This window comes from Poromitra crassiceps (genome assembly GCF_964638095.1).
Source record: "Poromitra crassiceps genome assembly, chromosome: 1".
Classification (NCBI taxonomy): domain Eukaryota; kingdom Metazoa; phylum Chordata; class Actinopteri; order Beryciformes; family Melamphaidae; genus Poromitra; species Poromitra crassiceps.
This window is the reverse complement of record NC_139623.1, coordinates 124,779,219-124,806,600: the sequence shown is the minus strand read 5'-3', so window position 1 is coordinate 124,806,600 and position 27,382 is coordinate 124,779,219. Positions and strand designations below refer to the sequence as shown.

The 27,382-nt window shown below is 43.9% G+C and overlaps 1 protein-coding gene across 1 annotated transcript; it reads right to left on the bottom strand.

The window, feature by feature from the left end:
* On the bottom strand, positions 1-27,382 carry ets2 (v-ets avian erythroblastosis virus E26 oncogene homolog 2). Its single transcript, XM_083636770.1, has 9 exons — positions 27,321-27,382; positions 24,012-24,123; positions 18,321-18,440; positions 16,421-16,621; positions 13,540-13,596; positions 11,252-11,449; positions 9,343-9,594; positions 7,668-7,786; positions 1-900 (listed from the first exon to the last, which is right to left on the bottom strand). The coding sequence occupies exons 1-9, from the start codon at positions 27,366-27,368 to the stop codon at positions 685-687; spliced, it is 1,323 nt and encodes a 440-aa protein (XP_083492896.1). The 5' UTR covers positions 27,369-27,382; the 3' UTR covers positions 1-684.

Genomic DNA, 27,382 nt, shown 5'->3' with positions numbered 1-27,382 from the left:
GTCTGTCTGATTGTGTGAGAGAGAGTTCACATCTTATCTTAAGGTTAATTACTCTGCGTGTTTCACTGCTCTAAATTATTTAATAATGTTGCTTTGTCATGTTCTGAGCCTGCCCCGCCCGCACCCGTGATATTTTCATAATTTGCCAATCCAGCCCGCGGGACCCGGCGGTTTCTTGGCGACCCGCGCATCACTACAGCCTATACTTTGTGAATGACTTGTCACCCAAAAGTCATATTTGGTAAGCAAAATAGCCATAAATCACAGTAATTAAAGCTGTCCACTCTTCAACATCTAGTAGTTGAATTGTGCAACATAATGTGTAGCATAAATAAGTCTCACTGATCTCCACTCAGATCTGTGCACTTAACTGCTCTGGAGCAGATGTACCGGTGGATCCGATCGACCTACTTGATCATCCATTTCACAAAGCAGCCACCTAAGCAGTCCACATAATCACTATTCAAAATGTTATCTCCCTCAAAGTCCACAAAACAATATACAAGGATGTCACGATGAGTGTCCTTCATAGAGACACACCCCTTCCTGTCCACTGACTTATGAACTCTCATCACAGAAACCACCATGGAGTGGGCTGTACCATTAACAGCTTTTGCTGAGGGGGAATGAAGGCCAATTGGCCCCATCTCGGCACTTGACTCCTATCTTAAATCAGCTGTTGCTTCAGTCCTCGGTGTCGGGCTGAACACCCAGCACAATATGGAGTTCCTCAGCCGAGTAGCCCAGAAGTTTGTGAAGGTTGCAGACAAAGCGGTAGACATAACGCTTCCCAGATGTCTTCTGGATGATGTTCTTGTCGTAGTAATAGCGAAGGCCACGGCTCAGCTTCTCATAGTTCATCTTAGGCTTGTTCTTCCTCTGGCCCCAACGCTGAGCCACCTACAGACGGAGTACAAGAGTGATGAAACGCTGAAACGGGGTCTCCCAAAAAATCCATTCATGTGATTCTTATCTCCCACAATTCTGAATCGATTCACAACTCCCACAAATCGATTGTTTTAAGCATCCGCCGGCGATAGCCAGCCCGGAGGCCTAGACTAGGCAGGTTAATCCGAATATGCTCGAAAAATTGTAGGACAAACACTTGAAACAAACTTTCCAGAAGCACACACAAGAAGAATGTTGTCTCTAGCAGGTAGCATAATATATGACCCAACTCACATTCCTTTTAATGAATTTGAGCTGTTGTCCTCAAACAGAAGATTCAGAGTCTCACAGGCTCGCTTAAATAGACTGAGAAACTATTTTGTGCCCCAGTCTGTCAAACTGTTCAATCAGGTTAGAGGCTCTAGGTACAGTAGGGACTAAGGAAGCACTGCAGCCACTTTTCTTGTCTCTTGTTTGTTTTTTGTCGTCAATTCTGTGTATTGAAGTTCCACAGTATGTAGCACTTTGATGATGGTGATGCTGTTGTTTGTATTGTACACCAGAGTCCGAAATTTGTCTTGCATCCTAAGACACTTGTTTCTCATAAATACATACAGGCTGACAATAAAGTGATATCCTATCTTATCTTATCTTATTATGGATCCGGGTTGTCAGTCCGTCCGTCCGTCCGTCCGATGTTTGTTAACGCGATATCTGAGGAACGCCTTGACGGAATTTCATCAAATTTGCCTCAAACATCGAGTTAGACTCAAGGATGATCTGATTAGATTTTGGTGGTCAAAGGTCAAAGGCCAAGGTCACTGTGACCTCTCGAACACCATTTTCAAGCTTGTTAGCGCAATATCTCAGGAATGCCTTGACGGAATTTCATCAAATTTACCTCAAACATCGCCTTGGACTCAAGCATGAACTGATTAGATGTTGGTGGTCACAGGTCAAAAGCCAAGGTCACTGTGACCTCTCGAATGCCATTTTCAAGGTTGGTAACACGATATCTCAGGAATGCCTTGACCGAATTTCATCAAATTTGCCTCAAACATCGACTTGACTCAAGGATGAACTGATTAGATTTTGGTGGTCAAAGGTCAAGGTCATTGTGACCTCTCGAATGCCATTTTCAAGCTTGTCAATGTGATATCTCAAGAATGCCTTGACGGAGTTTCATCAAATTTGCCTCAAACATCGACTTGGACTCAAGGATGGACTGATTAGATTTTGATGGTTAAAGGTCATTTTTCTTGAAGTCACTGAGAACTGAGAAATACTACGATTTTGAATTGTCTGAGGAATCAGAATCGAATTGAATGATGATGAGACACCCAAAGATTCACAGCCGAGGTGAAACCTCATCTGCATTGCTTGGAATCCTTCAGCTTCAGCAACTGTGTCACCACAGGCGCCTGAGCAATGGAGTACAGTATGTGGAGCCGTTGCACCCCCGCTAGACTTGGAGGAAAACATGCGCTTTTGAACCCCCACTTTCTGTTCATACAACTTTGCTATTTTTAAACTTTTGAGCTACTTTGGATCAAAAATAGTTATAACTGGCCGTTTCATATGTAGTATATGAATTAAAAATTACACGTGTAGTAACATCCTGTTATTACCACTATCAAGGTACGTGAAACAAGCGCACCTCTGCAGTGACCTGCGTTCTGAATATCTGTCTGGTTGCTTTTCAATCATTGTCCGTGCCACAATCGGACAAATCAAGAACAATGTCAGTCACCCTGACTCTGTAGGTGCAAACTGAAATGACACGTCAAACGTTAAACAAAGCTTAGACAGCCATCTCAGTCTGTTAGCTATGTAACGTTATTGGAGTAGCTCGCTAACTAAATAGCCCCACCCTCTCCCTCCCATTCTTTCCATGAGTAGCCTAAGTTCATTTATTCAAAGCAGTTCAGCGTATTGTTAACACGTGTTGCTCTCCTTAATGTAGAACTAGTGCTGATACCCATCAGAGCATGGAATTACTCTGTGTGTGAGTGTGTGTGTGTGTGTGTGTGTGTGTGTGTGTGTGTGAGTGAGTGTGTCCTGCTGGCCGCTGTTGGCACCACTATGACTAATTGGCCATTTTTGGCCATTTAATCGGCTATGATGACCTAGTCTCGGCTCCCAGACGTTTGGTGAGCTGCGCCACCAAACGTCTGGGAATTTCACTGTCAGAAACTGTGTCTCCGAGCCCGGCGAGAACCGCCGGCAGCAGACACGCCTACATTTATTATTAGAATTTTATTTGGTAGCGGCAATGCCATTTATCATAGTCCTAACACAGAGCATGAAGCTGATATGCTCCAAACAAAATTTATAGCTGTGGTTTATTTTACAATAATTTTTCCTACCCGGAAGTGGTCCGCTTGCTACTGTGAAGTCATCAGCAGGCTCTGTAACGTAGCCTCGGGAGTCGGGTTTATCGGTGGGGGAAAGACCTCTAGCCGCGGGGCCGGATGAAACACGTCCTATTAACACATTCACTGCCAGACGTTTTTTTTTTACTGTAGTTAGCTTCTGCCAGAGGGGTTTTTTGAGGATTCTGGCTCATCTTTCAAGACCCGAGGATTCTTTTCTGCTAAGATTTTGTGAACACACAATATCTCAAAAGAACTAATAGAATGTGTGCTTTCTCTGTCTAAAAGAGTTAGTTTGTAGAGTTAGTAGTTATGTAAGCATTAGCAGTTGAATACAGCATGGTTTTAGCGTCAGAAAAAATATTCAGAGATAAACGGCTTTTTGTGAAATTCGATAGAACAGTCACTTTAACCATTCATTTTTGTCTCTCTCTCTCTCTCTCTCCCTCCCCCTCTCGCTCTCTCTCTCTCTCTCCCTCCCTCTCGCTCTCCCTCCCTCTCTCTCTCTCTCTCCCTCCCTCTCGCTCTCCCTCCCTCTCTCTCTCTCTCTCTCTCTCTCCCTCCCTCTCGGGAGGGAGACGCACTAGGTTTAATCCTAGTGAGAGGGGGAGAGGGAGAGAGAGAGAGAGAGAGAGAGGGAGGGAGGGAGAGAGAGAGAGCGAGAGAGAGAGGGAGAGAGCGAGAGGGAGAGTTGCTTCAACTCCTCCCTCCGTGGGCGTTCTTCTTGGCTGCAGCGGCCGTCACAAGCTTGTCACCAGTCTCAGTGCTTTGCTGCTGTCCTGTGCCTGTCTGCACGGCCGCTGTTTGAGGAAGTCGGGATGGACTCGCTCGCTTCTTGGAGTTTTGGTTGAGAGAAGCTTTTGCGATTCTGGTCATATTTATGCTGCGTGTTTCAAAGTGTGTTCCACCTGTAATCTATTATGTAAATTAGCAATCCCGCATCGCCAGCAATCAGCGCGAAAACGAAAGCGTTTTCCCCCATCCATTTTCATGAGAATGGCTGGGGTGAGAATGGCGTGACAAGTTAAAAAAATGCTTGCCTTCCTCTAGTCAGGAGAGCACTGTTGCCACTTAGTGGGTCGGTGGAATGGGTTGTAAACGTTCGGTGGCTCCAATAATTATATAAGAGATGTAAAAGGGTTAGATGCACAACCCACCGTCAAAAAAAAAAAATCGATGCCAACGACGTGTTAACACGTCGCTGGCAGTCAACAGCTGGATTCTGAAAACGTGTTTACACGTCGTTGGCAATGAACGTGTTAACAGGTTATGTTTGTTTCTAAGTGATTAATATGTTTCTCCGCAAATGCGACGATGTTTTGCGAGACACCGGTTCTGCATGAGAACTGCCCCCAGAAAGCAGGCCTGCCCACAACACTCATGATTGGTTCTCCGATGCAAGGCTTCCAACAGCGCCACCTAACGTTATGCAAAGATTTAAATAGTAATATTCTCAGTCTTACAGGAGTGAAACGGATTAAGACTGAGGGCTGAGTCTAATGATGACCTAATTAAAATATCCAGCCCTGTCACCGTCTGCTCAGAAGCTCTGCCAGTACACGGGTCAAATATGAATGCTGTCAGGCCCACGGTGGCCAAGAAAATTGAATCAGAGATACAAACGTAGGTTTGCCCATTTATGTGTAAGATGAAGTGACAGTGCAGACTCAGGGAGGACAGAAAGAGACCAGAGAGTCACTAGATGAAGTGACAGTACAGACTCAGGGAGGACAGAAAGAGACCAGAGAGTCACTAGATGAAGTGACAGTGTAGACTCAGGGAGGACAGAAAGAGACTAGAGAGTCACTAGATGAAGTGACAGTGTAGACTCAGGGAGGACAGAAAGAGACCAGAGAGTCACTAGATGAAGTGACAGTGTAGACTCAGGGAGGACAGATAAGGAGACCAGAGAGTCACTAGATGAAGTGACACTGTAGACTCAGGGAGGACAGAAAGAGACCAGAGAGTCACTAGATGAAGTGACAGTACAGACTCAGGGAGGACAGAAAGAGACCAGAGAGTCACTAGATGAAGTGACAGTGTAGACTCAGGGAGGACAGAAAGAGACCAGAGAGTCACTAGATGAAGTGACAGTGTAGACTTAGGGAGGACAGATAAGGAGACCAGAGAGTCACTAGATGAAGTGACAGTACAGACTCAGGGAGGACAGAAAGAGACCAGAGAGTCACTAGATGAAGTGACAGTACAGACTAAGGGAGGACAGAAAGAGACCAGAGAGTCACTAGATGAAGTGACAGTGTAGACTCAGGGAGGACAGAAAGAGACCAGAGAGTCACTAGATGAAGTGACAGTGTAGACTTAGGGAGGACAGATAAGGAGACCAGAGAGTCACTAGATGAAGTGACAGTACAGACTCAGGGAGGACAGAAAGAGACCAGAGAGTCACAAGATGGAGTGACAGTGTAGACTCAGGGAGGACAGAAAGAGACCAGAGAGTCACTAGATGAAGTGACAGTGTAGACTCAGGGAGGACAGAAAGAGACCAGAGAGTCACTAGATGGAGTGACAGTGTAGACTCAGGGAGGACAGAAAGAGACCAGAGAGTCACAAGATGGAGTGACAGTGTAGACTCAGGGAGGACAGAAAGAGACCAGAGAGTCACTAGATGAAGTGACAGTGTAGACTCAGGGAGGACAGAAAGAGACCAGAGAGTCACTAGATGAAGTGACAGTGTAGACTCAGGGAGGACAGAAAGAGACCAGAGAGTCACTAGATGAAGTGACAGTACAGACTCAGGGAGGACAGAAAGAGACCAGAGAGTCACTAGATGAAGTGACAGTGTAGACTAAGGGAGGACAGAAAGAGACCAGAGAGTCACTAGATGAAGTGACAGTGTAGACTCAGGGAGGACAGAAAGAGACCAGAGAGTCACAAGATGGAGTGACAGTGTAGACTCAGGGAGGGCAGAAAGAGACCAGAGAGTCACTAGATGAAGTGACAGTGTAGACTCAGGGAGGACAGAAAGAGACCAGAGAGTCACTAGATGAAGTGACAGTGTAGACTCAGGGAGGACAGAAAGAGACCAGAGAGTCACTAGATGAAGTGACAGTACAGACTCAGGGAGGACAGAAAGAGACCAGAGAGTCACTAGATGAAGTGACAGTACAGACTCAGGGAGGACAGAAAGAGACCAGAGAGTCACTAGATGAAGTGACAGTGTAGACTCAGGGAGGACAGAAAGAGACCAGAGAGTCACTAGATGAAGTGACAGTGTAGACTCAGGGAGGACAGAAAGAGACCAGAGAGTCACTAGATGAAGTGACAGTGTAGACTCAGGGAGGACAGATAAGGAGACCAGAGAGTCACTAGATGAAGTGACAGTACAGACTCAGGGAGGACAGAAAGAGACCAGAGAGTCACTAGATGAAGTGACAGTGTAGACTCAGGGAGGACAGATAAGGAGACCAGAGAGTCACTAGATGAAGTGACAGTACAGACTCAGGGAGGACAGAAAGAGACCAGAGAGTCACTAGATGAAGTGACAGTGTAGACTCAGGGAGGACAGAAAGAGACCAGAGAGTCACAAGATGGAGTGACAGTGCAGACTCAGGGAGGACAGAAAGAGACCAGAGAGTCACTAGATGAAGTGACAGTGTAGACTCAGGGAGGACAGAAAGAGACCAGAGAATCACTAGATGAAGTGACAGTGTAGACTCAGGGAGGACAGAAAGAGACCAGAGAGTCACTAGATGAAGTGACAGTGTAGACTCAGGGAGGGCAGAAAGAGACCAGAGAGTCACTAGATGGAGTGACAGTGTAGACTCAGGGAGGACAGAAAGAGACCAGAGAGTCACTAGATGAAGTGACAGTGTAGACTCAGGGAGGACAGAAAGAGACCAGAGAGTCACTAGATGAAGTGACAGTGTAGACTCAGGGAGGACAGAAAGAGACCAGAGAGTCACTAGATGAAGTGACAGTGTAGACTCAGGGAGGGCAGAAAGAGACCAGAGAGTCACTAGATGAAGTGACAGTGTAGACTCAGGGAGGACAGAAAGAGACCAGAGAGTCACTAGATGAAGTGACAGTGTAGACTCAGGGAGGACAGAAAGAGACCAGAGAGTCACAAGATGAAGTGACAGTGTAGACTCAGGGAGGACAGAAAGAGACCAGAGACTCACTAGATGGAGTGACAGTGTAGACTCAGGGAGGACAGAAAGAGACCAGAGAGTCACTAGATGGAGTGACAGTGCAGACTCAGGGAGGACAGAAAGAGACCAGAGAGTCACTAGATGGAGTGACAGTGCAGACTCAGGGAGGACAGAAAACACCACAACAGGAAGTAAGCTAGGGGCAATTTAGAATGTTTATATGTTAAGTTAAAAAAAAAAGTTAAGTTAAAACCGTCTATATAAAAAGGCATAAGAAAAGGTTGAGGACTAAACCCACCTCGTCAGGGTCAGTGAGTTTAAACTCCCAGCCATCTCCCGTCCAGCTGATGATGGGCTGGCAGCTTTTATCAGTCAGGAGCTCCAGCAGGAACTGCCAGAGCTGGATTGGTCCATTTCCTGTGTAAAGACAGAGACATGCTGTGTCACACAGTGGGACGAATATACTGACTATATATATATGATATACTGACACTTGCATGGGAATTTCACATTGTATTTAATTTCACATAAAAGCTCTGGCTAATGCAGGTGAGATGGAAAAAATCACACCCAGGTGTTGAAGTAAGCGGTGCCGTTTTGTGCATCCCGTGTGCGTGTCCATGCACACGTCCATACATGCGGCTGTGTGTGTGTGCGTGTGTGTGTGTGTTCTGTGCGTTTCACATCAGCTGGGAGCCAGAGAGTGCCTTGTAGTGATGCGCGGGTCACCCAGAACCCGCCGGGTCCCGCGGGCTGGGCCGCCCCGCAGGCGGTCTGGGTTGGCAAATTATGAAAATATCACGGGTGCAGGCGGGGCAGGCTCAGAACGTGACAAAGCAACATTATTAAATAATTTAGAGCAGTGAAACACGCAGAGTAATTAACCTTAAGACGTGAACTCTCTCTCTCACACGTAGGTACACACAATCAGACAGACTCCTGCTGCACTCTCTATAGCCTACATGGAGTAAAGAAAAGCTTCAATGAGGTAGCCTATGTGCTCTCAAAGCAAACATTTTGACACAAGGCACTAGTGATGCGCGCTGCGCGGGTCAGGGTTTTTTAAGGCCCGCCCCAACCCAACCTGTCATTGGAACCAGCCCGTTAAAATATCTGAAAATTCGGAACCCAGCCCAACCCAGCAGCCCACAACGGCCAATTTAATGTAATATGTCTCTGGACTCCAGAGGAGCGCAGCAGAGCTTCCAAGGTGTGCACAGTAGCTAATAACTCTGTCTCTCTCCCCCCTCTCTCTCTCATACACACAGACACTCACATGCTGCCGTGCGCGACAACAGTTGTACTGCTCTGGATGAGTTGCGTGGCTGCTTTCATGTCGGTCTTTCTTCAATTAATCCAAGGTTTTCAAATGGAGGTAGCAGGTAGGAGGTAGGCTACAGAAACAGTTCTTATTCTTCCCCATTTCTTTAAATTACCTCATGCGCTCTCAATTGGTCACGTTGCAGTACTACTAAACGTAGTAGTGCAGCAGGTGCGCAGACGGCTTGCAGATACGGCTTCAGACTCGCTGACTGATTTATTTTAATAGACTACTTGCACAACTCCACTACTTCCTGAAATGAGTAGGGCATCTTGGGTTTCCTGTCCTACACTATTGGATGAACTGATTAATGTCAGGTGTGCCTGATCACTGTTGTTGTGACTGCAGCAGTCAGGCACACCTGACATTAATCAGTTCATCCAATAGTGTAGGACAGGAAACCAAGATGCCCTACTCATTTCAGGAAGTAGTGGAGTTGTGCAAGTAGTCTATTACCTCATGCTCTCAATTGGTCACGTAGCCTACTCATGTTGCAGTAAAGTTGACAAATAGATCACAGTCGAGTCCACAACAGAAAATCTGCGGTGGCATCTTTCTGTCTCTAAAATGGCATTTATACCTGAAATTGGTGTCAAAAATGTTTTAGAAACCAGACATCAGGGTCCTTACTGTCTTGATTCTTTGAACATACCAGTGAACCTGGCCAGGGCAGCTGCTGGTACTACAGGCTTTCCCAGTTCAGCTAGCTTGTTTCTCCCATGAATGTAGTCTTTGAATGACAGACTCTGTTCGCTGAGGTGAAGTGGAGTCCTGCTGTACTCATCATCAAGGCTGTCGATGGACGGGACCCTCTGAGTGTCTGCTAGTGAAGACTGGCTGCCCCATGAACGAGGTCCCTCAATGCTCTCCATGCTTTCCAATGAACTCTGGTCTTGAAGTGAAACTGCAAAGATATAAATCAGAGATTGAGGCAGTGTTGACCTTAAAGATGGTCAAAACAACATTGTCAAACCTTACATCTGGCTCTTGATCATTCATAAGTCACGTTTTGATGTGCAGATCTCACTCAAAACATATCAATTCAAAGACCTGCTCTCACTACAAGCAGAAGAGCTGAGACAGACACAAATGAAAGACTCTTTGAACTGTGTTATAGTGAATCACAGCAGTGGCGAGTTTGACATAATTACCCAGCAAACATCGTCTTGACCGCGACGTCACCAGACGATATAATTGTGGTTTGGCATCTACCCATCTGACGTTCTCTCCACGTTCCTCCAAAGTAACGTTTAGACTGTCACTTCAAAACGAAAAATATTGATCTCATATTGCTTTGAAAACACCACATGTACCGGTAGGTGTCTTTTGTGTTTTTGTTGAATAAAATTACATTTGATTGACAATTTACCTGTTGTGTGATCAGATAGTCACAGTGTGACATGCACTCCACCTGCAATGACGACTTTTATTGAACGCCCTTTTCTTTTTTAATATGAAAACACGTTTATGTCATATAAGTGCAAGTGTCTCTTGCTATGGGCTTGTATTTATCACAAACTTCCTGAATCCTGTGGTGTATTGTCCCATTTCTCTTGCCGTAACTAAACGCAGTGTTGTGGGTTTTGGATGTGCTATGCTGTCTGCTAAAATGGTCAAGTCACGTTGGTTACATTATCGTAAATTATATAAATATACCTGTCTCATCGCTGGTTGAAATCATGAAACAGAATTAGCGAGGCAGCTAGCCTAGCGATGCAACTTCCAGTAGGGACCGTCATGTCAAAATGCCAAGTTCTCAATGTTAAGTATCTCTATATATGACCAAATCCATACTATTTCTAACTAATTCCGTGGCCTAATGGATAAGACACAGGACTCCGAAGTGAGCGCCACAGGGTCGAATCCCTGACCCGGTCATTTTTTCTTTCTTTCGATGTAGCAAAAATGGTTGAATCTGGAGATACAGTAGGCTATCTGCAACACTGCTGCATGCACACTGTGCAGTTTTGTATCTGAATATCTGAATATAGCCGTTGTGGGAGCGGCATATTTCAAGGTTGTGGGGAAGTAGACGAATTACGTCGCTACGATTTCCATTCCGGATATATTTTTAGACCCTGACTAGATGTAGTGGTTTGACGTGCAGCAGACGGTCGTTATACGTGAAAATGTTTGCTGGGTAACCATGGAAAACGTGACAAAGGCCAATGATTTACATTTTTAAAGAACCTGTACAGATTTGGGAAAACAAACATTTGTGAAAAGTAGTTTTTATTTCCCCATTGTATTTTATGTAAATTCAGGACCTTATAGAGTGAATTCTAACATTGGGAGCAACAATGTAAGCTGATAACAGCCCAACACCTTTCAACCTCACTGGTGTTCGTCAGGCTGTAACAGTGAGGTTGAAACGCGTTGAGTTTTGTGCCCCCCCCCGGGTATGTATGAAAATGTACATTGTGTGTTCAACTGTCTCAGTTACACATGTACTATACTTCGTGATTAAATGTGTTAAAAGTACCCAAGAAGCTACTCTTTCCTTCATTGTTATATTTTTGGCCTGCTGAGCCTTCTTGTGCCACATTTTGGATTTTGCTTACAGAATGTGGACATGGAGCTGGAAAAGTGCTGGCTCCCCGTCATGTAGCTGAGGTCCAACTGGGCTTCTGACAGTGTGCAAAACGGCTGGTCTTGGATCAGTGTAGACGTGTTGTCAGGGCTCTCAAACAGCTGTCTCAGCAGACTGCTGCCACGCTCAGGTACCTGCATGGCACACTGGCTGTCATCCATTTTGAAACCTAGGAGAAGGAAAAGACATTGGTAAGATGTCTATACATAGCTTTAAGGTCACATGGAACTATTGAAACTGGGTCAGTGAGTGCGTTTACATGCACACCAATAAACTGTTTATTAGCGGATTTCTGAGTTACCTGATTATTCAAGTGGTCATGTAAACAGCATAAACTGATAAGCTTTATCCGTTTATGGTCATAAACGGGTTATGAATAAACCGATAAACACAGCTAGGTTTCTGGCCAATAATCGGTCTTATCTCTGCATGTATACACCTTAACCGGGTTTCTTTCGGGTTTATATATCTGCGCATGTACGAGTTGCGGGAGAGAGAAGCACAGGAGCGCGAGGTAGGGAGAGATGCGCTGCACTCACTGGCCCCTCTCTCCTCCCTCTCCCCCGGCCACAGCGGGGGGAGAGCGGAGCGGAGCGGGGAGCTCTGCTCTCTCTCCCCCGGTGTCCCTCGCACCGCTGCTGCACTGCACTATCATGTTGAAATGTCGATATTCTACAGGAGACGACTGTGGTGTCTGCTTGCACGAATAAAGTCCCCAGTGCCATGCCGTGAACATTACAGGGACGAACATTTGTCTCGGATTGCAAATAGAATGATGAATTTATTAATAAAACGCATTGTCCAAGGTGCGTGCGTGACAATGTTTTTCAGATGACAGATTAAAAAAAACACGTAGCCTACGGACAACAGACTCAGTCGTTCAAAACACAAGACACACATAACGTTAATATCCGTGACAAATTCTGTCCGTTTTCTGACAGGTAGAGTATTTCAATTCAACAGACGTTGTGGGTCATGAACATTTGACGTGCTTAATTCACCTCACCTGCCTGCCTCTGTGCTGTGTGCTCGGTAAAGTTGGAAATATTATTGACAGATGCACTTCCAAAGCGACGCGATGCCTATTCCAATAAAGTAGACGAGATACACAATCTAATTTTCACCTAAACCATCCTCTGCGCTGGACAAATAAATTAGGAAAATGTGATTTTGCATTTTGCAACTATATTCTGTTGTTTTATTGCGGAATTAATGCTGCCTTTCTGGAGAGAAATCCGACTAATTGACTGAATCATGTAAACCCGGGTTTCTCCTATTGTCGGATTATTAAAGTGCATGTAAATGCAGAAATCAGATTATTGCCATAAACTGATTATTCTCAGTTATCCGTTTATTGTCTGCATGTAAACGCACTCACTGAGTCTTGCTGGCCAGCCTCCCCTCCCTTCCGTGAGAGGAGTCTGGCGGCCCTGGTCACCATTGTGGAATTGCGATGGGCAGCGCTTAGCGGCAGTGGCCCTTGGAAACTAGTTTCCAACAATCTAACTTGCCATTTTCAGCGTGTAGCAATGAGCTAGCATGTACGTTTCTGCCGTTAGCTTGCCAGCTAGTTAGCGTTGTTGTTTTCACTGCGGCGGCAGGGGAGTAATTACAGCGACACACAGAGAGGAGGGAGCGGAAGCCGCTCTGATTGACATGGTCGGAGCCAATGACAGAGCTCCTTAAGCGGGGAGCGGAAATCCGGCAGCGTCTGAAATGGACGCTTCCAATGGGAGAGCAGCTGTAGAGCAGGGGAGGAGCTTATGCCAGCAGCCTGTCTCCGTGCCGCCAGACTCCTCTCCCGGAAGGGAGGAGAGGGTGGCCAGCGAGAATACTGCAACAGCAAATTGTAAGATAAAGTGGGGAAATCAATAGAAATATAGAAATAGCAAATGTAGCAAATTGGGGTTGCTATAAATACATAAAACAGTCAATGTCAACAAAAGTAGAAGAAAGGAATGAAATGGAAAATTAATGGAAGGTTTGGGGAAAAGTAGGGATTGCAGCATTATTAGTGTGTGCACTGTGCACAATAATTGTAAAGTAATGGTACAGTAGTGGGTCTTATTGAGGCAAATGCCAAAATATTGCAGAATATGAAAAATATCAAATAAAAATAAATAAATGCTATATAAATATAGCTATATAAATAAAGCATTATAAAATACAATAAAAAGCATCACTATGTGCTCTGTATATAGCAATGAGAGAGATATGAGAATGTGAAGAAAGCAGTGATGTGTCTGTGAATGTTCTCACCAGCAGAGGGAACAATGCTGCTCTGGGCTTCTGATGTGTCCTCGTTATGTTGGCAATCTGGACAAAAACACATCTCAGTAAGAAAGAGTTCTGATGTGTCTTTTTTTTTTTCAATATTTTATTGTGCAAATTGAACGCAATATGTAATAAAGTTTGACGCATTTTGTAATAAATGTATTACATATTGCGCAGATTATTACATAATGCGGGGGTTGCACTTTTTTCTGGTTGAAAATGTAATAAGTGACGCATTATGTAACAAAATTAGAAAATGCACTGACTTTGTCATTGGGGGGGGGGGGGAGTAGGCTAACAAATATATTATGTGTCAAAACCAGTCAAGCAACTAGATATCTATAGTTGTTCAGCTGATGACAAACTGAATCTAGTGACAACAGTCCGATCGGGTAGTAGGCTACACCTTCTCTCTCAGCTTGCTGTGGCACTTTTATTTATGGTAAACCAGCGGGCATAGACAGTAAAACCCGACACTTGCATTTCAGTTCTGGCCTTTGATCTACAAGTGATAGAAGCGTGGTTGACATAGCCGCATTTACTGCCTCAATCCATAGATTACAGGGCCATTTAAACATAAGAAATCCATTAAGAATTGAGGATTGCAGAGACGTTTATGAATTGTCTGATATTACACACAGGGTTTTTTGGCTGCTGACTCACGCATTTTGAGAGACAATGCACATTTGATTTAAATCTGCAAGCATATCGACATTTAACTGCTGCGAGCCAGCAAGCAACATGTTATGGTTTTTTAATTTAAAATTAGTTTTAATTCTATTTTGTTTGATCATGATGTTGCAGATGGACTTTGGCTGAAGAGGATATCTTTAGATTTTCAGACTAAATCCTTCATCAAAACTATTGGAGAATGGGCTCCTCAATAGGCTATGCGTTTCTCATTGGCCCATGCTACACCCTTCCACCAATTTTCATGAAAATCAGTAAAACGCGAAACCATAGCTGCTTTACACCGTCGGTAAGAATACTTCAGTGGTACCATCATCATCTGCCATCATTGTCTATCAGTGTTAGGATTTCCCCCGGCCATGCTGACCCATTGACCATGCGTCTATATGAGGAGACACCGCCTGAATGAATGGCTCTGGCAAAGGCAACATGTTGAAAGGCATGTGAATAAAATGTTTATCTGCAAAGCAGGATTTAAATTTAGAGATTTGTTTTTATATTTTAATCGAGCTTCACAACAGGGTGTGTGTGACATGGGCAGACCATCGTTTGTGACAGCCTGTCGCTGTCCATCGGCGGTGGTGCTGAAATGTTCATCAATCGATGCATAGAGCGCCTTGCGCTGTCCTCGGTGCTGAAACATCTGAAGCTTTCTTCTACTTCAGAACAAGCGTGTCTGTAAAGCTTCACTGTCCGCTTTCTTAGACATAGCCTACTGTATCACTAAGGGCCCACTGAAAATGCCCGGCCACCTCTGGGCTGAGTGTAGCTCCGCCCCTAGCTGCTTGTGCTCCTATATTTATATTCTCAAAACATATGAACCATGATCTGGGGGTGCCCAAATATATACTACATCTGCAGTGTAGCGCTCTGTTGGTGGTATATATGTCAGGACACACACACACACACACACACACACACACACACACACACACACACACACACACACACACACACACAATCTAATCACTTCATGCTTGAGTCCAAGGCGATGTTTGAGGCAAATTTGATGAAATTCTGTCAAGGCATTCCTGATATATCGCATTAACAATCTTGAAAACGGCGTTCGAGAGGTCACAGTGACCTTGACCTTTGACCAAAGGAAATCCTGTCAAGGCGTTCCTCAGATATCGCGTTAACGAACATCGGACAGACGGACGTACGGACGGACAACCCGGATCCATAATGCCTCCAGCCTGGCTATCGCCGGCGGAGGCATAAAAAGCATGGGATAGTGTACCCTCTAACTAACACCTGACACCTATCACATAGTGGTGAGACGGAAGGGTAGAACTTATGCAACCTAGACTTGGAATAATGGAGATGATAATGGATCAGCTGGTGTCTGCTGTTAATTGAGCAGAGTTGAACCACAGACAGACTCCTGTCCCATATAAAGTCAACACCAAGTTCCTCCCTAATCCTCTCAGTGGGTGCCCTGATGCAGTCATCAAACAGACACACACACATCTAGAAATAAGATGCCTGGAGTGAGGGGGGATTAACAAAACATAAAAAAGCATAATTGGGAGAACTTCCAAGTCACTAATCTTGGATCGAACATAATCTCTGGCTTGTAGGTATCTGAGCCAATGCGTGTTGGGCAACTCAAATTTCCTCCTCAGAAGATCAAAGGATGTGAAATGACCATCTATGTATAGGTCTCTGATGGAAACCAGACCCTTCTCACTCCAGGCATGGTAGTTTTTTGATGTGTCCTCATTATGTCTGGACAAAAACACATCTCATTAAGAAAGAGTTCTGATGTGTCCTCGTTATGTTGGCATTATGGTCAAAAACAGTGAGATGGTTTACAATCTCACTACTCAGTCAGTTATCCAGGTATGAAGAAGAGGACCCTGGTTTGTTAATGTTGCTTTTCTAAAGGGGTGAAAACAGTCTGGTTTCCACTCCAGCTGGGCTGGAAAGCATATAATGATTACATTATGTGTGAAACAACTTTGGAAAATACGTTCGGCTATAGTCCTGCAAAGTGACCCATTTGTAAAATACCCTGATATTCCCAGACATCCCTGGAGAATTGATCAAATTATCTCACTTTCCCTGTCTGGAATTCCATGAGCAGTGGGGAAGCCTGTACCTATTATTTAAACATTAATATTAAACAGACATTTCTTAAAAACATACATTCAGATTGCCATCGTCCATAATGTACCTTTCATCATCTGATCCAGATGCTCCCACAGAATGTCGCCCACAAAGTCCGGTGCCAGCTGGAGGAAGGTGTCCTTGCCCGGATGGCAGAGCTGCTCGCCGTTCATGTCAAACTTCAAGTAGTTGACATCTGACAGGCTAAACTCACTGACCGCCCACTGCAGCCACTGCAGCACATGCTGCTTGGTCCACTTATGTGGATCTACAAAGAGAGAAAAGAAACACACATAAATAAATAAATAAATAAATAAATAAATAAATAAATAAATAAATAAATAAATAAATAAATAAATAAATAAATAAATAAATAAATAAATAAATAAATGCAATTGGTTGACATACATTGCATTGACTTAAATGAAAACTCCACTTTTGTATACTCTGTTATATCTCATCAGAATCAGAATCAGAAATACGTTGATCCCCGAGAGGAAATTGAGTGATGCTGCAGTTCCTCACATTCAGGCAGGGAAAATTACCTTAATGTGAACTTGTCAATCAGTGATTTCCTATATTTTCCAGAATACCTTTCAATAAATAAATAAATATAAATACAGGGAGTCTGTGGAGAGTCTGCACCAAGCTCCGTGCTCCTCTCCAAAAATGGACGTCTGCGTGTGTCTGTGTGTGTGTGTGTGTGTGTGTCTTGTCATGTTTTTCAAGGTGAAAACCAAGATATGAGGTGACATAGGGTCCCACGCCAGACCGGGCCCTCTCTCAGAAAAAAATATTCAGAAAGCAGGTACATTTCCAGAGACTTAGGTCGCTTTCACATACAGTATAAGCTGGTGGACTCGGTGCGATTCGGGGGGGCGAAGTTGCAACATTGTTTCACTTTTCATTTGGTCTGGTTCGCTTTCACACAACAATTTGTCACAAGTCCACCAAACTTTCTGAGCAATGTCACGTGGTCGAAACGGTCACTCATCTATTGGACAGGATAGAGAAGGGAAATCTCTCCTCTTCAGCAGGCTTCTTGCGTGGCTGAGGGCTGACTGAACAACACAAGTGAATCCGCAAAACACAAACCATGGAGCAACACCACCTGCGATATTAGGATTTCTGGTTTTACTTTGGTGTTACTATCAAATAGATAGTTGACAAGAATGTGCCCAATATGAGCAGCAGATGAGGCAGCAAGCTGTTGAACATTTCATTCTGCAGATGAGACGAGTAGCCTACGTACCGAAGGAGATAGTCAAGCCAGCTGTTGAGAAATGATGTGTTGTTATGATGACGTACGTACAGGTACTGTACACGTGTGCGCACCGCAGTGTTTGTTTTGCTTCTTCTCCTTCTACCGTCTTCTACTTATGATGCAATGCATGAGTGCATCAGATGCACTGGCGCTCTTGTGTTTAGTCCGGTTTGCTTTCACACAACAAACGAACCGCGCCAGGGTTCACTTGGAAGCGAACGGAGACCCACGTTTTCAAGCGGACCAGAGTTCGTTTGTTTGTTCCGCCCCAGAGTTCGTTTGCGCTTTCACACCACCCCAAACGAAGCGCACTATCCGAGGAAACGAACTCTGGCGCGTTTAAAGCGGACCAAACAGCTTATATGTGAAAGCGACCTTACTTAACGCTGCACTGTGCAGTCATTGTGCACAGAATGTAATGTAGTGATGGTGAGATATTCTAAATAAATTTTATGAGACTGATATGAGATTTTTAGACATTGTAGGAATCTTTATTATGTTATCATTTGTGCCACCTTATGGAAAGTTATAACTCTTCATAATCAGCACAACTGTGTGAAAAGACTCATATTCCTTAGATAAATATTACCCCCAATGGAGGACATTGCCTACACCCTTATCTTAACTTGGTCAGAAATACTGTAGTGGTATGCCCGTAAATAAATCACACATTAAATGTAGATTGAGGTGAATTTCGACTTACTGTTGGAGATGCCAAAGCACAGCTGCACCTTGGAGAAGCCACTGAAAGTGTCCTTCAGGGCCTGACTCATCACTGCTTTACTGCACGGGGTCAGCAGAGGCACAGAAGAAGGGCCTAAGTCTGGAGGAAGAGCACAACAATGTCAGGTTAATGCACTAACAAACCTGCCATGTCTTCCACAAACAATCACATACTGTATCAATCAATCAATCAATCAATCAATCAATCAATCAATCAATCAATCAATCAATCAGTTTAATACATGTCCCAGAAGGGCACTTTGGTTCACATCAGACAGCAGTGGATAATACAAACATCATTACTAGTTTGAAGTAGTAATAAAGGCACACTTCAGAATTAAAATACATTATTACTAGTTTGAAAGTAATAAAGGCACACTTCAATGTTCCAAAAGACCATCTGCTGCCATCAGCCGGGTCGCCACGTGCGCAGCGCCTCCGTTGGAAATTAGCTCTCTCAGCAACGTAAGTGGCTCGCTGTCAATCAGCGCCAGATCGATGTATCGAAGGAAAAAAGGGGTGGGCGGGGGGGTGGGGATGATGCAAGAGCTGTAAGGGACCGTTCGTTATTTAGGGAAGGGGCCACTGGAGGAAAATAGGGGAGGGTAATCTTGTTTTGAATTTAGTTTGAGGGAGGGTACATTCTCTTTAATTTGAGTCCAGGGGAGGGGTATACAATTTTGATTAGATAAAAATATATAAACTTTTTGTTTGTGTGTAATGTTTGCTTTTCGGACTTCAACAACTACTGAGTTGCTTCATTTACACCCCTCCTGTCCAAACTGTTTGGTATGTCCCGGTGCATTGTTTCTCTTTGGCGGTCTGATCTGTCGATCTTTGTGCTTGGCCTATCCAGACAGTAGGCGTGTACAGTATCTGGCCAATCAGTGGGCTCTGTTTGCCTCGACGGAGGGCTGGGGTCTTGTACGCACTGCTGGGGTAACCTATACGTTCATATCAGCGAGGCTGCGACAGGCTGCTGTGCTGTTGCTGCTTTCTTTCGGGAGCGCGAGTGGCTGACTCATTGTGATACTAATAGTTTGATTTGATTGTATAACTTAGTGTAAGACCACCATCCTGCGGGAGCCCTTACACGTAATTATTGTTGCTGCGTGCTATCATGACGTGGTGATATGTAACAAGTGTCAACCAACCTGTGCTGTGATGCTATGAGCTGTTTTAATTAAAACATATATATATATTTTTGTCGATAATAAAGATTCCTATTTTAATATTAAGCTGCTTCTTGGTGTGTGTGCCTTAACGGCGTTGGAGCCTGTGGCTGTGGTCTCTAGGTGCCACAATATGGAAGTAGGCTACATTTCCAGCACGAAAAGTCGAGCAAACAAACATGGCATCACAAAATATATATGGGCTCTATCGTTACGCCAGATAAGTCTAGGAAGTCACAGTAGAACCGAGTTACGGCTCACTCATCTCCTAAATTACGTAAAGTCTACAAGGGATATTTATACCACCAGGATGACATATATGTTTCACATAGGGTTGTGTTTTGATTTCGAGATTTTATTTTGTCCAATATTGAAATGTTCGACAATTGCATGTTGTGTTAACATTATTTCTATCTACCTTTCTATCTATTTAGGCTAATTTGGATGCTATTTGTTATCGAAATGTACCTCAATGGATGCTGGGAGATTTTACATGTGTGGCTTTGTGCCTGTCTGCTGAGGGAGTGAGAGAGAGAAAGAGAGGGGGGACAGAGAGTGGAGAGTCCGCCACATAGAACCGGCTAACTTTTTTCCATCAGTCATTCACTGCTATTTAAACACAAATATTGATATACACAGACTGAAGATTGTTTCACAAGCGAAAATAGCATTATAGCGACCAGAGGAGGCGGTCGCTCTGATTGGTGACAGTTCTGCTCTTAAGAAGCGCAAAGGATTATGGGAGTTCATGTTCTTGTGGGAAGCTTCTTACTGTACAGTTAAAAACGTGGTTTAGTGATGTTGTGCATATGTTTTGATTGCATTATGTGGTATTATGGCAATGTTTGTGTGGCCAGGATATGTTTAGTTTTACAATGTAGCCACCACGACTGAGACTGTTAGTGTGTTTGATCACCTCTGGCCGGAGTTTCTGGAAATGTTAGGTTAAAAGTAAGATATCTGTGTCAGTCTGCATTCTTCCACGCAAACTTGCCACAATATTGTTTGGGGAGGGTTAATTATAATTTTCAAATCGCTTCGGGAGGGTCAAGGAAAAATATATTTTGATCAGGGAAGGGGCACAGCTTTTTATTTCAGAGCACACCAAATTCCTCCAGTGACCCCCTTTCTAAATAACGAACGGTCCCTAACAAGGCGGGGGTTTGGGTGGGGGGAAGAGGATCGTGGATGGGGGTGGGATGTGCATGCGTGTGTGTTTGTGAAATGTCCAAATGTCTTGTGAGTGAGATATGCCTGGAATTCCTTTCAGGGTCACGCAGACCAGAAAGTCAACAGCAGGTGTAGGCGGGGGACGGGTGAGGGGATGAGCTCCGTTTGCGATGACTCTTCATGGGTATTTTTTCCCATCGGCCTTGCCGGGCCTCAGGCGGGTGTGCCGAAATGATATGGATGTTTTGACTAGCGAAGTGAAAACACATTCCAAAGAATTCCACTCCAGGCTCGATCTCCCAGCTTAACACATTCACTGCCAACAGTTTTTTTTTACTGTAGGTAGCTTCTGCCAAGGTTTTTTTTTGAGGATTCTGGCTCATCTTTCAAGAGCCGAGGATTATTTTCTGCTAGGATTTTGTGAATACAAAATATCTCAAAAGAACTAATAGAATGTGTGCTTTCTCTCTCTAAAAGAGTTAGTTTGTAGAGTTAGTAGTTATGTAGGCATTAGCAGTTGAATACAGCATGGTTTCAGCGTCTGAAAATTTAAGCTGAGATAAATGCCTTTTTGTGAAATTCGATAGAACAGTCACTTTAACCATTTATTTTTGGCATCAGTAAGACGTCAGACATCTAAACAATAGTTTTGAACAGTAATTTCCTCCATAACAGCAGGAACCCCCCCTCTCCTTCAAACTCCTCCCTCCGTGTGTGTTCTCCTCCTCCCTCCGTGGCTGCAGCGGGTGTGTCACAAGCGAGTTTCTGCTGCCTGTCTGCTGCCTGGCGGCCCCTCGTCGGGCGAGTCTGGATGGGCTCGCTCGTTTCTTGGGGTTTCGGTTGAGAGCTTTGATGAAGCTTTTGCGATTCTGGGCTTATTTATGCTGCGTGTTTGTTGCACCCAGTCTATTTTTGGAACCCCCCACCGTTGTGCGCCACCGTTGTGCGCCAGCGCGAAAGCGTTTTCGCCAAACCATTCTACAGTATGAGAATGGTTTCCTCGCGCTTTCCCCTGCAGTTTTGGCTCGGCTTTTTCTACTCTGGAGAGCACTGTCGCCACTTAGTGGGTCGGTGGAATGGGTTGTACACGTTCGGTGGCTCCCATATTTTTATAGGAGATGTAAAAGGGTTAGATCCACGTCCCACCGTCAAAAAAAAGATATCTCGTCCACGGCAGTGAACGTGTTAAACACTTCTGCGCCGATTGCTAATCTTCTCCAAGATCTGATCCATTTTGTGATTCAGATCGGTAATCACACCATCCATCTTGTGATACCGATCGGAAGTAGAAGTAGTCAGAGTATTCACAACACGGCCCAACTCGTTTAGCATACCAAGGATCATGGGTAGTTTTGGGCTCTCAGGATTACCCACCATCATTTTTATCTTGCGATAGCCAAGGGCGATGCTCAGTCCAAGAAGCAAATGTCCTGCTATCATAAATCCAAATAGATAAACATCTTCAATGTCCTCAACGGATAGAACGGATAGGCAGAGGACCCGCCATTTCATCCATGAGTCCATCACGTACCCCGCAGCAAAAGTTCCGTCGGGGCAGATGGGTTCCCCCGAACCTGCATTTCTCGTCGGGATAATCTTATCAATTGCGTTGAGAGACCAGCTTATTAATTCCATAATTCCTTCAGTAGTTTTGAAGAGACAGAGCAAAAAGGTAGCCGGTTAGGGAGTGCAGGCAGTGAAGGGAGATGAGATAAGAGAGAGAGAGAGAACAAGCGACTACCTTGTTCAAGAGCGTATGAGCGATGCGAGTGTATGATCACCTAGATAGGCAAACTGTCACACACCTATCTGATTAGGTGATTGCATCATTACTTAAACTGTAGTATTGTGTAGCTAACTTTTGGGGCTTTTAGTCAGGATGGTGTCAATTCACTCTAAGCTCTAATTAATTTGAATTTCAAATACTAAAAGAGAAAGTCAAATTCTTGAGAAACCACGTCATGACAATATTCGGTAGCACTTCACATTATGGTATACACTTTGTTGACTGGTGTGAGCATAACCATCTCCAGTTGAACGCCAGTAAGACAAAGGAGATGGTGATTGATTTCCGAAGGAAGAAGCCCCAAACCCCATCACCGGTGAACATCCAGGGAGTGGACATCGACGTGGTAGGAACCTATAAATACCTGGGTGTTCACCTCAACAATAAACTGGACTGGTCAAATAACACTGACATCCTCTACAAGAAGGGCCAAAGTCGTCTCCACCTTCTGAGGAGACTGAGGTCCTTTGGTGTATGCAGATCTCTATTAAGCACGTTTTATGACACTATTGTGGCTTCTGCAATCTTCTATGCAGTGGTCTGCTGGGGAGGAGGGATCACTGAGAGGGACAGGAAAAGGCTCAATAGACTGGTGAAAAAGGCTGGCTCGGTCCTGGGCTGCCCTCTGGACCCCATTGAAGTGGTGAGTGAGAGGAGGATGCTTGCCAAGTTGACGACAATCAGGGCAACTCCTCTCACCCCCTGCATGAGACTGTGGGTGCCTTAAGCAGCTCCTTCAGTGCCAGACTGATACACCCACGGTGTAAGAAGGAGCGCTACCGCACGTCCTTTGTCCCTACGGCTGTCAGACTTTTTAACATCCAATAATAGTTCAGCACAATATAGCACTGTTGTTGTTGTCGTTTTTATTGGTAACTATTGTTATTGTGTGCTGCTGGCCATAGTTTTGCACTTTATAGTGTTGCACTTTACACTCTAATGCCTTTGCTGCTGTTGCTATTGTTGGTTGTTGTTGGTAAGTAGTGTTGCTGTTCTTATCTTTTAGTGTGCGTATTGGATTTTACTGTATCTTGTGTTTATTTTTAGAGCTGTTTTTATGTCTTCCCTGTGAGAGCTGCTGTAACGAGTAAATTTCCCCACTGTGGGATTAATAAAGGCAATCAATCAAAACTAGGGGTACTCAATTAAAATTCAAAGAGGTCCAGTTAGGGAAAGTTTCCTCAAGCAAAGGTCCGGAACATTGTAACGTAGCTTGCGTTCACAGCCAGCGCTCAGTCCTCGCTGCTCGTTAAATATTTCCAAATAGGCGTTATTCTGAAAAACTGGTCACATATTTGGAATGTTATGTTCTCATCCGATTTTTTTTTTTTTTTACTTTATAACAGTTTTTTTTTTTTTGCTTGAAAACAGCTTTTTGGTAAGTCTAAAAATGATTACAGTAGGCGTAATCTACTTCCGGGTCTAAAACGGCATAACGATTACAAAATGACGTAATGCAGAAGCGTCCTGATATGGGCAAATGATAAGGTGAATAGGTAGGTGTTCCTTGAGAATAGTGTTTGTCTGTAGTTGACTTGCATACCTTGTGGTGCACACTCTAGCCCCGAGGGCACCTCCTGTAGTGACTGTTCATCTTCTGTCGGGTAATATCCAATCAGCTGGGAGTCTTCAAACAAGTCAAAGGCTGTCTGCCGCTGTTAATAAACAACAGGAGAAGACAAATAAAACAGGCCGAAATCTTTACAATGCTTTCCCAATATAACGCCACAATAGCAAACGTTGTCAAATGGGGTAGACTGTTTATAGCCAGTTGTCTGAGTGACTAAGTTCTAACTGCCGACTGTGAAACAAAAAAACTAATTTACTCCGTCTCCAACGTCATCCACCAGATTTATGGTGCTCCTAAAGTCAAAAGATAACAGTACAGAGACAACAAAGAAGCGGCCGCTCCCTTTCTGCCAAGCATAGTCGTATATCTGTCATCAGCAGTCAATATGAAAGTTCCTGAGGCCAGACCTGGCTGTCAGCCACCCACCAGGGGAAACAACCATATATGGTCTTTCCTGTCCTTGGTTTCATGCCTCCTGGCCCGTAGGCTAACTAGCTAAGATGGCATCTTTTCATCTACATAGGGATGAACTTGAAGGGTAAAATGTGAAAATAAGAGAGTCTCCTAAATACATTCAAATTTATAACATGGGCCCTTCAATTTGATTCATGAAACTTTACATCTAAAGGATGCAGGGATGGATGTTAGGGCTGCATGATATGCAAGAAAAAAATCATATTGCGATTATATTTACAGATATTGCAGTTGCGATATACGATACGATTTTAGTGGGAATTGCAATTTTTGTATTTCATTTTCACTGGAAAAAAAATATGGATATAAAATGTACGTCTGTTGGAGAATATGATTTGTAGGCCAGGGCATCTCTGTATCACCACAATGCTTCATTTACCGGTAATGCTATGTTGTGACACATTTGACCTTGATCAAATAATTGCAGCTTTTGCTATTTGGATATTGCACTTGGCCATGTTGAGATTTTAATTCGATTAATTGTGCAGCCCTAATTGATGTGCATCACCTGCATTCTATACTAGCATTTTTTGTTCATACCTAAGTATCATGAGAACATCATTTTCTTAAGTGTTTTTTAACTAACTGGTATAATAGTGTCCACATTAATAGACTAAACAATAGACTAAATCTACTCCCCCCGCACCCCACCTCTATCTGTTGGAACAGAAAAACACTGTTGGGGAAACAACGTGGCCTTGAAGCGGTTCTATCGTTGAGCTGGTTGCCAAGGGAACGACTGATAGAGGTGGAATGGCATGGTGTTATGGACCATAGAGATATAACACTAGAGGGGACATGATGAATGGCATGGTGTTATGGACCATAGAGATATAACACTAGAGGGGACATGATGAATGGCATGGTGTTATGGACCATAGAGATATAACACTAGAGGGGACATGATGAATGGCATGGTGTTATGGACCATAGAGATATAACACTAGAGGGGACATGATGAATGGCATGGTGTTATGGACCATAGAGATATAACACTAGAGGGGACATGATGAATGGCATGGTGTTATGGACCATAGAGATATAACACTAGAGGGGACATGATGAATGGCATGGTGTTATGGACCATAGAGATATAACACTAGAGGGGACATGATGAATGGCATGGTGTTATGGACCATAGAGATATAACACTAGAGGGGACATGATGAATGGCATGGTGTTATGGACCATAGAGATATAACACTAGAGGGGACATGATGAATGGCATGGTGTTATGGACCATAGAGATATAACACTAGAGGGGACATGATGAATGGCATGGTGTTATGGACCATAGAGATATAACACTAGAGGGGACATGATGAATGGCATGGTGTTATGGACCATAGAGATATAACACTAGAGGGGACATGATGAATGGCATGGTGTTATGGACCATAGAGATATAACACTAGAGGGGACATGATGAATGGCATGGTGTTATGGACCATAGAGATATAACACTAGAGGGGACATGATGAATGGCATGGTGTTATGGACCATAGAGATATAACACTAGAGGGGACATGATGAATGGCATGGTGTTATGGACCATAGAGATATAACACTAGAGGGGAATGGCATGGTGTTATGGACCATAGAGATATAACACTAGAGGGGACATGATGTCATTAAGCGTGGAATAATCATCCACCATCTTGTCTGGGCCCAGTTTACCTGCAATAATAACATCTGTCTGTCTATGGGGAAGGAAGCACTGCTGCCCTGGTCTGGACCTAACTACTGCTGCTCAAAGGACCAAAGACACCAGAGAAGCTGACATGACCTTCCAAATGCTTGTGTTTGGTAACATTTTACACAGTCACACTTAGACACGCATAGTGAGCTAAATAAAAAGCAATAGTAAGTGATATGATCTCTCTCTCTCTCTCTGTCTCTGTGTGTGTGTGTGCGTGTGTGTGTGTGTGTGTGTGTCTCTCTCGCTCTCTCTCTCTCTCTCTCTATATATACTGTATATATATATATATATATATATATATATATATATATATATATATATATATACTGTATACAGTATATACTGTGTGTATATATATATATATACTGTGTATACATACATACTATGTATGTATATATATATGTATATATATACATGTATATAATATATATATACACACACACACACACACACACACACACACACACACACACACACACACACACACACACACACACACACACACACACAGTATATATATATACTGTATATCTTACCAAGGTAAGATGCCTTCCAAATGGTCCCATTTCAGAATAGGAATTCTCTATGGCAGCGTCTCTTTCTGTCCTGTATCCTTGACATCACCTTCTCCATTTTCTAACTGATTCAAGTGCAAATAAGCTGCCTGTTTAAACTGACCATTCATTTAAAGGGATAGTTTGGTTTGTTTGAAGTGGGGTCCTATCAGCTAGTTCCATACACTATATATTTTACGGTAGTCCTACGGTTGGGAGAAAATGTAGTGCCGAATGAGAGGGCTGTTTGACGGTAAAGTAAAGCGCTGAAAATTGACAAAATAGAGCGTACATGTACACAGATATTGATTTGTTTAGGTGGGCGTTGTTTTAGGTGGCTAAATTACGTTTTAGTTCCTGGCCCCCTGAACTAGAGAGACAGAGCTCTGGAGGCTGCTGCTTCAGAGTGCCGGGTCTCGATACACGGTGTGCTCAGCATCCAGAACGCTTTACCTATTTCAGTTAGTGTATGGAACTAGCTGATAGGACCCCACTTCAAACAAACCAAACTATCCCTTTAATGTATGGCTGTATATGTGTTACTACAGTCAGTACCTTGAGCGTGGACCGGTTCCCAGTGTACAATGGAGCCATCAGATCCATACTGATATCGCACC